The 12,130-nt window shown below is 40.2% G+C and overlaps 1 protein-coding gene across 2 annotated transcripts; it reads left to right on the top strand.

Annotated features, from left to right (window-relative positions):
* The first annotated feature begins 1,890 nt into the window (after nucleotides 1-1,890).
* Nucleotides 1,891-10,266, top strand: DTD2 (D-aminoacyl-tRNA deacylase 2). 2 transcript variants are annotated; one of them, XM_065636517.1, is made up of 3 exons: nucleotides 1,891-2,025; nucleotides 7,709-7,778; nucleotides 9,913-10,266. In XM_065636517.1, exons 1-3 carry the CDS (start codon nucleotides 1,918-1,920, stop codon nucleotides 10,236-10,238), a joined length of 504 nt encoding a protein of 167 aa, XP_065492589.1. In that variant the 5' UTR covers nucleotides 1,891-1,917; the 3' UTR covers nucleotides 10,239-10,266. The 2 variants fall into 2 exon arrangements, 1 of the variants encoding a protein (XP_065492589.1); XR_010606324.1 differs by lacking the exon at nucleotides 9,913-10,266 and adding an exon at nucleotides 5,134-5,199 and having other exon boundaries at nucleotides 1,936-2,025; nucleotides 7,709-7,783.
* Nucleotides 10,267-12,130: the final 1,864 nt, after the last annotated feature.

The raw sequence follows: 12,130 nt of genomic DNA on the forward strand, positions 1-12,130 counted from the left end.
GAAAACCACAATCAAATCCAAACTCTCATCTAAAATTTTACCACAAAACTTACTGTTGTTCTTTGGCATGCAAAGGCCCTAAACCTAACTACGGCCCAGTAAGATTGAAGAAATGCAAGATGCATTACAACAAAATGAATTTGGCTTCCCAAGGAAAATATTACATAATTACACCAAGCATCCATAAATAAACAATGATGCCATACTAATTTTTCTACACACTGTTTCAAAGACATTTGTGTTGAAACTTGCACGTAAGTAAATGCTATCCATCAAATTATGGCATAAATAAGGCAGCGCAACAAAGAACAACCAATATCCTTGTATATTAATATCCCTTTATAATCTGCTTACATAATTTTCTCACACTGTACTATAATCCATTTTCCTTAACAATTTCTATCACAAATATATATATGGAAACCCCCTCATTTTAAATGTATTTCTACCTCATTAAACTCTTCCTAATAAGTCTGGGGATACAGCTTTAGAGTAAATGAACATAAGGTATTTTAAATAAAATTAGCTGTGTTTAAACAAAACCAGCTCATATTTAACAATACCCTACAGCTAGCAAAAATGAGCTAGTTTATGCACTAACCACCTAGTGTGATTTCTTCTTCTTTCACAAAGGTTTGCTTTGTGAAGAGCAACCCCACTGAACATGCATGCAAGAGAATGTTATTTTAAAAGGACAGAAGCCAAATGTATCCCTATGTGTAACACGGGCTATTAATGAGTGCATATTGCCCCTTGCTGTGCAACAGATAACTTCAGTAATCTTACTCTGTGACCGAAGCCAGGCAATAAAATTTGGCTTTCTTACTCACGTTTTATGTATTATGTCTTATTAAGAAAAAAAAAAAGTTGTAACAACAATATCTTCGGCCTTAAAATGTATTCCAAGAGAGACTGAATTCTGCATCGCTCTATCCTTGCTTTGCTGCCAATATTATTGAAAATTTGTATCTGTCAGAATTCACGGACGGGAGGAAGGCGCAACTCTTCAAATGTAGGAGCTGTTTGATGAATATTAGGGTATGTAGCCAAACACCTGAAAGAAACAGTTGCAGTTCTTCAACTTTTCCCATTAGGTATGGAAACTCATTTCAGAACTATGCATTTTTTTTTTCAGATCATGATTTTGCTCCCTAGCTATCCAGATCTCTTTTAACTGCATTCCTGTCTGCTCCACAGCAGTAGAATTGAAGAGAAATGCTCCCACTTGATAGGTTCACCTCAGTCACTTGAAACAGAAACACCACTTACTTTTAAAGAAGTGACAAACAATATTCAGATATTGCCTTTCATTTCCATGCAGAAACTACACGGAACACTATTCTCAACCTAAGCATGCAACATTTCCCCACGAGACAAGCAGATTTTTCATTTCTCATTTAAAAAACCCAACAAACAAACAAACAAACAAACAAAAAACCAAAAAACCCAAACATGACTCCTTGCTAGCTGTAGTAAGTTGGACCCTAAAAATACTCGGTTTATTCCCTTCTAAATCTTGTGTCCTCACTGCCTTGCCCCTCCTTAGAAATCACTGACAGACCACGAGCCCTATTTTACCTTCTGCAAAAGGTATATAGTATTTTATACAGTACTGGGTGATTTTCTCTATTGCTTGTATGTCAGATAGGTCGTTTCTGGACACCTGCAGAGCAAAGCCGCCGCCACCCCGCAGGCCCCACGGCCCCGCTCGCCGCGCCCGTGACCCCCCGCAGGGCGGCCGGGCCGGCGCCCCCTCTCCTACCCCCGCCGCAGCTGCCATTGCAGCCTGCGCCCCGCGGGCTCCCGGGGACGGGTCCCCTCGCCCCACGGGGCACGGCCGCCAGCAGCCTGCGGCGGCGGAAAGGCGTTACCCGCGCCGGGGCCCGCCCTGCCGCCCTGGGACCGTGCGGGCCCGCCATGGCGGCGGCGCGGCCGGCGCTGGCTCGGGCGCTGCTGCAGCAGTGCGTGTCCGCCCGGCTGCAGGTGAAGCCGCCCGAGCGCGGCTCCGAGGCCGAGTGGGTGGAGGTACCGTCTGCCGCAAGCCGTTCCCCGCCGCGGTATCTCCCGTTCTTTCCCCGCGGGGCGAGGGGCAGCGGCGCTGGGCCGCTCCGGGCGGGGAGCGGGGGGTTCCGCGCTGGGGTCGCGGTGCGTCCGCTTCTGAAGAGGGTGCCCTGGGAGGTGACAGGAGGGAAAGTGCCGTCCTTCCCCCACGCGTGGTCACTGATCCCGGCAGTAACGCCCGGGGAGGTTCGGGAGATCCCACTTCGACGCTGTGTCCGCACTTGGCTTGCAAAGCTGCCGTGTGTCCGTGCTCGGGGTCGCTCCCCAGGGAGCCGCCCGCGTCGGAAGCGGCCGCGGGGGCGCGGAGGGCGCGGCCGCAGCCCGGCGCCCAGCCAGCCGTTCGCCCGGCCCGGCCGGGGCGGAAAGAGGAGCAAGAAAATCGTCGGGTCAAAGCCAGAGAAATCACCAGTAACCGTCAGCGGCAAAACAGACTCGACTCGGGGAAGTTAATTTGTTGACAGTTAAGATAAATATTTGGGTATTGGGGGGGGAAAAAAGACAAATATTTAGACATTTGGGGAAGACACCTGTCTGCCTTTCCCAGGCTAAGCTCCACTTCAGACACCCCCCCAGCCGATGTCTGTTCTGTGCTCCAGAGCCCTCTCCTTCCTCCTTGTTATCACTTCAGACCCTTCAGCAAGGGAATGAGCAACACAGGCACCTGGGGTCAGTGTGTGGTGGTTTCTGGCTGCTGCTCGTTCTTCCCCTGTGCTCCGGCATGGGTCCCTTCAGGAGCATGGCTGCTCCACCACAGAGCACCCCCTTTCCTCTAAACTTGCTGCTCCCTCTTTGGAATTTTATACCCTTTCCTAAATACACTTTCACGGAGATGCTACAAACGTGGCCGATGGGCTCAGCTGTGTACTTGATTAGTTGTGTGATGGTCTACACTTGGAGGTAGAGCAGTGGGACTATGGCAGCTGTAGTTCTGATTTTTTTTTTTTTTTTAATTATTAGACCACTAATCAACAATGAAATTTAGGATGTAGACCACCACACAACTTGAGGGAAACTTTGTGATTTCTCCTTTTTCCTCCCACAGTCCTGTGGCTGGAGAGGTTGGTAGGTCTGCAGGCTCTTTGGGCCACATGCTATCCATAGCGCCCAGCGCTGCCCTTTGGGATGACCCCTCCTGCTCTGGTTTTCACTCTTTATGGGTTACCTACAGCAGAATGAGTCATCTGTGCAGGTGACAAGTATCTTGGGTTTTTTCAGTTGTCCTTTGTCCTTCTTAATGACTAAATGGACTAAATATAGTCACTTGCATAACTTTTTAAAAGTAAAAATTCCAGTGTGTTTAAAGGGCTTATGAGTTCATTCAGCAAACCTAGACAGAGTTGAAAAAAGTCTGTCTGTAGGTCTTTCCCCTGTTGGACATTGTCCTTAAAAAAATTATCTCCTTGGCTGGAAGAGGCAGATGGAACCATAAGACCCAGTTTCTGCAGCATGGTCTGGGAAACCAGAATGTTTTGCTCAGAGGAGATCCGTGTCATCTCACAGAGACTGTGTTTGGCTGAAGTGCATCTGTGTGTATTGCATTATTAGCCTCTCAGTGTAAGGTTAATTAAAGTGAAAGTTGCTCAGCACAGAATAAATTAACTTTAGGAAAAACATCCAATTTCTAGCTTGCTAATCTCAGAAGTAATTGTAGATCTAGTAAATAAAAGCAGACATGTCATTTTACTGACTGTCTTTTAAACTGTCCAAAAAGAGACATATGTTATGGTTTAGAGATGTCAAGACTAACTCTATTACAATGAGGTTATGCTGTTTATATATCTTATTTGAAGTTTAAAATGGCTTAACCAAAATCACTGGGAAAGTAATAGGCTGCACTAAAGGAATATGCAAGAGATTTGGGCAGTCTCGGCAGCAGATATTTTTCAGATGTGAACCTTAATAGTATTTGTCATGGGTGCTCAGGAGTCTTTCCTGGATATGTGGGTCTTTTTAGGAGAAATCTGTTGTAACAAGAGCTAGTCACTGCAGCAAAAAACTATGGGAAGTTTGTAGTTTCTTTATTATGGCTACTTTAGAGGTCATTGGGAGGAATCTTTGCTGCTGACATTTTCTGGTAATGTTACTCGTATATATGCATGTCGATACAAAAATAAAAAATACAGACCTCATAAACTATTATTTACATAAACCAGGGTGTTCCTGATGATCTGTAACAACTTAAAAGTAGGTCCTCACCTTGAGACGTTTTTGATGTACTATAAATAACACATTACGTGGGTGGCTTTGAATAGCTTCTGAGCTTTAAGAGACCCCTGTAGGTATTTTAGGAACTTTAGTGTGGATGTTCTTTATCTGGAAAAAAGTTAGGAGTGTACTTTATATGTGAATCACTGCTCTTCATTGTGTTTTCACAATTGAGTTTTTCCGACCTGTTGAGGATTACTGGGGATGGGATGTCTTGTTTACGGAGAAATGTTGGTTAGATAGCATCCGTAGAAGTTTATGTATACAGCAAAATACTTAGGAGGAAAAATAGGAATTCTCCTTTTAAATGCAGGGAAGAAATAAGGTGAGATTCAGTGCATTTCACAACCATGGGAGAAAAGAAACATAAAATGAATATTCAGCTAAAAAGTATAAGTGCCTACAATTTATGCAATGAAAACTGTCTCCCCCTTATCTTATTTCCCTTGATTTGTCTTCTGGTTAAGGTAGCAAAAAGAGTTGCAAAGTACCAGGCACAGGCTTGTTCCGTGACCTGTGGTAGGTGATGTAATCTCTGAATGTATGAAGTATAAGGAGCAGCAAATCTGAACTTGAAATGGAAATGGCAAAGAATAACTTATACAAGTTAGTTTCACAAGCTGGCTTGCTAAGGATTACGAAGTGCCTCCATTTTCATAACCAGTTGCGTTACATTTTCCTGAAAAAAAAAAAAAAGGAAAGAAAAAAAGTAGAGGGCAGCATTGCTCAGGCTGGCTGTGTGGCCTTGGGGGCTGGCTGCTTCAGCCCTTCATGATGGAGGTTGCCTGGTCTGCTGATTACTTAGGACAGTTGTATAATAAATGACAGTGTTGCAAAGTAACTTGCTTTGCTGGTATATTTATGTAGGCATTTTACTGATAACAGCAAATCCGCACAGAGCAGTTTCCCTGCCCGACTCCTGCCTGTCACTACGTAAGTTCCTTGCAGTGTCTGTTCACATGTCAGCATGTCGAATTTGTAACCTTATTTGTGTTAGTTTGCTTTCCTGTGTTAAATATAGCTCTGAAAGGCAGTCAACTAGACTTTCATAGGTTACAGAGGACCTTCAGCAATGCAATGTTTTCCTTGGTTCAGAAGGTTTACACATTCCTGTTCCTCACACTGGCAACAAGTACCAGTCTTTGGACATCTGAAGCATGGGTATAAGATCAGAGGACTGGCATACATTCTCATTAGGTTAGCTCCTGAAATTGCATTCAATTTTATGTCTCGTATTCAATTAGGAAAATTAAAAAGCTAATGAATTCAAGACGTAACAAGAGTTTGAAACACGGTTAAACACATGTTGAGAATAGTGGTCAGCTACAGGTTTCAGTCACAGTAGAAACCGTAAGTTTCAACTTAAAAAATAGTTGAATCGTTCTCAACTATAGAAGTTCTAGACAATCATAAACATGCAATATAAATAGAAGCATCCTCTAGCACCTTTAACTTGTCTCTGAATTAACTTTTTTTCATTTAACCTCCTTCCCCTCTAATTTCCTTCAATATGTATGTCTCATCTTGTGATAAAAAGTATATTCAAAAATAGGCATCAAATCATGAGAGAGGCTGGAAAAATAATGAATGTTTTTCCTTAATCTTCAGTTGTCTGGCCTTAGGACTTGCAGATGTCACTTTATTTACTTTTTCATTTTTTAAATGAGCTGCTTGCAGAATATTGTTACTTCCATATGTGAGACTGTGTAAAACACACTGTCACAAGTCTTAGAACTAGAATGATTTTCTGTGATGTGTGCTTTATCACAGAGTCACTTCTTTCTAATGCAGTGGTCAGATATATACGATGTAAATGTGTTTGGCCTATTTTATCACAAACATTTTTATGAGTAGGTATGTGTGCATTGTTATTCTCTAATAGTATCCTGATATTGGTCTGTTTCTGGAACAAATATTTAGCTAAACATATAAAGATGTCTAACTTTTGGCAGCCTGCATTTCTCTCCCTTATTTGAACAGGTGGTTTGAAGTGTCATTTGAGGTTCAGGCCATCAAATTTCTTACAGTGTTTATGAAATAAGGCAGTCATTTGGGAACCTGTATAATATTCTGCATTGCTTAAAATGAGTTTTGAAAGGACCCATTAAACCTTTTGAAAGTTCTCAGCAGGTGACATCTTGGCTACAAAGAGCATTCTTTTTCCAGGACTTAGTCACTAGAAAAATAGTTGAGAAGGCATAGCTCTTCTCAGTCATTGCCTTGAGTGTTTTGTTTCATCTCTGCAATAAATAAGGGATAAAATCTCATGTGTATAGCTAAGTTTTCTTCACCAAAAACCTTATCTTTTAAAGAAAAGGGAATGGAAAAATAAAGACAAGAGAGAAAAAACCTTAAAAAGGTATTTTTAAGAAACTATTCACATTTCTTATCCTTTTTGTTTGATAACATCAATGACTCCTTCCTGCCCCAATCTAGTTAGCATCTCTTAGGTGGTATTTCATAAGGTGACATTTACTTTTTTTCTAAAAAATATACAAAGATACTTACTCTTGACAAAGCAATGGTGAGGGGTTTTTAGATATTGTATGCATTTGGATATCGTATGCCTTTCTTTTTATTTCCTGAAGAAGTGAAACTGTTCAGGTATACTTGTGCATGAGACATAATTGCTGTTGGCTGCAGAGCCTATCAGTTTGTCTTACTAAGGCACAGGCTGTTGGACACGCATTCCTTGTGAACTATCCAAGAGAGCAGAAAAGCTACACAAGGATTTCCTTGTGCTTTTTGCTCCAAATTCTTCCCTCAAATAGTTCTTAAAAGCAGTCTCTCTGAATGCTGAAGAAGTGGCATATCCTTTCACCCATTTTACTAAAAAGATTTCACCCAAACTGATAAATAATATTTTGAGCAACTTCATAATATTCTGAACAACTTCTTCATTGTTGGTCATCATATTTAAATCTTTAATGAACAGACTCTGTTTATTCAGAACTATCCTGTACTAGACTACTTTCAACATCAAAATATAATTCAGTTTCCTTATGAGTCCTGTGGTATTTGCCATGTTTCATAATTGGAAATAAACTCATAATTCACACTGAAAATTACTTTATCTGTATGTTTGATAGGGAAAAAGCTTTATTTATTTGCTATGCTGGATTTAAGCACACTAATTCACCTTGTCACCCTGTCTATGTTAATGCTGTATGCTGTACATTCCAACCAACTTTGTTTTCACATGGAGCTAATAAATTTGCTTAATTGTACGTAGAAGCCCTTTGCAGATAATCAATATATATCTCATAAGCTTCTACAGTGTGGTGTCTAAAGTTGATGTCTGAAGCTATACTAAATAACTAAAAATACTCTTGGAAGCTTTTTTTTGTTGTGTAGTTTTGTAATTTTGGATACAAGTTTTAATGATAAGTGTACATGGTGGACAATGGGAAACATTGACATAGTTTTCTGTAATCTTCCGTAGATCCAAAGAGGGCTGGTTATCTACATATGCTTCTTCAAAGACGCTGATGAGGATCTTGTTCCGAAAATTGGTATGATATAATCCCTATAAATTATTGTATTGTTTGAAAAAGAAGAAGAGAATTAGAGGCAGAGAAGGCAGCAAGCCTTTGGAGAAGTCATCAACAAGCCATCACATAGCATCGTTCCAAATCAATCACCTGGCTAAAAGAACAGCTTGGTCAGTCTTGTTTCTTTTGACAGTTCTCCATACCTCTCACTCTGTCTGTCTGCTCATGATCAACCTGTTAGAAAATCAGTTCCCATGATGAAAAGATTCTGGCAAATGGAGAAAGCGCTGCGCCTGCTGTTTGACATATTACATGTATCAGGCAACAGGTTCAGTCGAGGACAGACCTGAATTTAGAGAAAATTGCCTTTAAATAATTTGTAGCTTGATTTGAGAATTATTTCAACACTGATCTCGCTGTATGCGTTGGATATTTAAAATTATAGCCAGCAGAGGGAGTTGGGTGGATAGCTGAACAGTGTCCTTCCCATCTCCTTTAAGAGATACTATATACATTGTAAACATTTCAAGTGCAGGTTTCTGGTTCAGAAGTGATAACAGCAACATCTGCAGTTCTTTCCCTCTTCTCCACATGCACTTTGACATTTACATCAAAACAGATAAGATGCTGTGGATAAGGTCAAATGGCAGTGATTTCTGTCTTCACTCACTGTTGGTTTTGCTTGAGGTTTTGTTGTCGTTGTCATTCTTGTTTTCTTTTTTACTTTTATTTAATTTCTTTTCCCTTCTTTCCTCCATCAGTAGCACTGGATCACCTGGGAAATTCCATGATGCCACATATTCCAGATAAAAGTGCGCTTTTTCTGTGTCTGGCTGATATTAGTGGTTTTGCAAAGGGTTGTGTAACAATAGTGTATTTCAGGCTGCCTGCTGGGAACAGCAGAAAGACCTGGCAGTGCACAAGCACAGGTGCTATTAAAAATGCTGAGAGCAGCTCCTGGGGGGGTCTCTCTTGGATCTTGGAGGGAACAGTCTTTCTGTGATGCTAAACTAGGTTGAAATCTTTGGGTGTACTTAAAGCTATGATATAAAAATTGATTTTGCGCTTTTGAGAGTTTCATGAGAGTGTTACTGGCACAGGTTGCCCAGAGAGGTGGTAGATGCCTCATCCCTGGAAACATCCAAGGCCAGGCTGACGGGGCTCTGAGCAACCTGGTCTAGTTGAAGATGTCCCTGCTCATTGCAGGGGAGTTGGGCTAAATGACCTTTGAAGGTTCCTTCCAGCCCAAACCATTCTATGATTCTATGGCTCTGTGAATAATGACCTTTACATCTGTGTGGCAGATGAAACAGGCTGGAAGAAGAAAGTGCTGTTTCCTATTAGGAGATTCATCCAGCACCATCCTTCTTAAGTGTCTGTCTTACAGAATATTTTTTCTGAAATATATCTTGAAACTGTTTAAATGGGTATTTTTTTGGCTCCTGAATCACGACTCAGCTCTTTTTGCTTCAAACAACGTTAAACTTTTATGGGTTTGGAGACATGACTAGTATCCTCAGAGCTTTAAACAGAGTTGGATTAAATTTTGAGGGAATGATTTGATTTCTTATAGAAACATTGGAAAATATTATGCTAGTAAAAGTATCAATTCTATTTGCAAGTTTATATGTTATGGTTTATGGGCCAAATTGCACCTCTGACATCCCTGCCCACCCCTCACTCCACTTGAGACCAAACTGCTAAGCAACCAGAATGAAAAGACAGTCAGGCCAGAAACTTCTCCCAAGTGCATTGAAGGTGGTCTGATCTCCTACAATGTGTAGTGTCCTGCAAATGTTGCTTGTTGGAGTATCAGGCAATTAAGTTAGGGTCACAAATTGGATCCTGAATTCCATAGGGGGTGTCCAACTAGAATAAACTTCAGGATTTCAGCCAGCCAGCCACTTTCCCCAGAAATAATTCTTTAGGCATATTACACTAATGTAAATGTCCTTCACATTCTTCACAATACTCAGACATCTTAGTTCATTAATACTATTTACAGACTGTCTGTGTTTCATTGCATTAATAATCAGCTTCTTTAGCTTAAATATTTTGTCACACATCGCAATATTTGTTGAATCTTGGTTTATGATGTTATATTAGGTCCTGTTTGATGTATGTTAGTAACACTAACTTTTATTTGTATTTGCAGTCAACACGCTGTTGAATGTTAAACTAAGTGAAAATGAAAGCGGCGAGTACGTTTCGGTTACTGATTTACCAGGCGATGTGCTAATCATACCACAAGCTACCCTAGGTGGTAAACTGAAGGGAAGAAAGATGCAGTACCATGCAAACATTGAAAAAGAAAAGGGGCTGGAACTTTATTCTCAGTTTGTGACTCTGTGTGAAAAAGAACTGGCAGCCCATGCCAAATGCATGGAAGCAGGTGTTCTTGTCAAGCACGGCACATACGGGAACAGGCAGGTGTTAAAACTGGATACAAATGGACCTTACACTCATCTGATTGAATTTTGAAAAAATAAATTATATCCTGGATACCATACTGGCTTGCAACTGTTGTCTTTTTTTTTTGTCTTTTTTTTTTTTTCATGTCTAGACATTAATGTACTTAAATGGTTTGGGAGATATGGTGTAAGAAAGACTCGCATTCATCTGTACTGACATTGCTCATCCCATTAAATAGAAGGACACCTGAGACTGCTTTGTGATAATGTGTGTGGTTTATATCCATATTCATCTGAAGTGTGCTCAAAACAATTGTCAATATTGATCCGATGAAGATGTATAATTTGGAAGGCTTTATTAACAAAAATGGGGTGATGCATATGTTTCTTACTGCAAAATAATGACAAAAATATTCCATGTATTAGCCATTGTAAAGTACGCTCGAGCAAGCAATGTTTATAGGTTAAAAAAAAGAATGCTGATGTACTTATTTGTTCCCAGATTTCCTGAGTCAGACCATTTTTGTCTTTTCTGTTTTCTATCTATAAAATAGCAATGCTTTCTAGCTAACAAATATATTGAAAGCAAAACTTCACTGAATTTTTAGGCTCTCGGAGAGTAAATACTAAATAAGAAAGCTCATTTTCTTCATCCTAGGTGTGCAGGGGTGGGACACTTAAGGTAGGACTGGGACTGAACGTGGGCTATACAGGGAGGAAAAAGTGAGGCACATCTATTAATAGAAGCTGAAGTTGAAGCAGTACCACTGAATCGCTTTCCTGAAGTTTGCACTCTGAAATCTCCTCTGATGTGTTTTGATAGGCTGCTTGCTATAGCTTGGTCTGTGTCCTTGTTACCTTGGTCTTGTTGTCTACTCAATTCTTTCATAACAGAGCCTCAGGAAAAGTACTGAAATATTCAAAGGAAAACAAAATAAAAATGGTACAATGCATGCTGCCATCTCATTGTTCCCTCTGCCCTTATTAGTTCCTTCCAGCTTCTTGTCTACTGAATCTGCCAGGCAGAGAACAGTTGATATTTCTTTTATATACAGTGTTGGCACATTTGAAGCCCCATTCCCAGCTGACCCCTTATGCGGTGGTGTAGTAAGCTTTATTAACAGATGGTGTTAAGAAGAAGTAATGAGAAATTCTGCCTCATAAGGCAATAAGAACATAACAGCTTCATTAAAATGTGGCAGATTCAAAACTGATTCAATTGCATTCATCCTATGAGTCAATTTTCTCTTTTACTGCAGCATCATGGATTTCGAAGTCAGGGATTTAGAAGGGTTCAAAGTGAAATTAGACAATTATATGTTTTGCAGTAATTATCCAGAAATCCTATTTAAATAATTCTTCTGGAAAAGATGTAAAACCTCATGGTTAGTGAGCATGCCAGCCTGTGCAATCTTAAACTGTGCATCAGTAGTTACAAATATTCTGTCCTTATCCTTATTGGGAAAACAAAACAAACCAAAAAAACCCACACAAACCAACCCTGAATGTGTAATCTGCAGGCTCAAACTATCTGAGTATCACATTTTTTAACAGATAGAGAGCTCATTGTTTTGATAAGAGAGTGAAGAGATTTTTTCAGATTTGTGTTGTTAATAATTATGAAATACCTAAGGATGTTGAATTTCTGCCAATGGCACTCTCACAGGTGAAAATAACTATTCACACAAATGGCCTGCAAATATTAGCTAGGTCCCAAATGACATATTTATTCATTAATAATTAACAGTTATGATAGACATAATATGAGTCATATTCTAACTTCTTACCAGTGACATTCGAATAAGATTTTCCTGATGTGAATAACTAATACAAATTCATTATGATCTTGTGCTTGAAAAAGCTTTTTTTATTCCTCCGTCTGTTGGAGGCCAAATCCTAAAAAGTGCTGAGTAATATCACTTTTCACTGACCTTATAGGAATTGCAGGTATTCAGTCTATTT

Source organism: Caloenas nicobarica, chromosome 5 (genome assembly GCF_036013445.1).
Source record: "Caloenas nicobarica isolate bCalNic1 chromosome 5, bCalNic1.hap1, whole genome shotgun sequence".
Classification (NCBI taxonomy): Eukaryota; Metazoa; Chordata; class Aves; order Columbiformes; family Columbidae; genus Caloenas; species Caloenas nicobarica.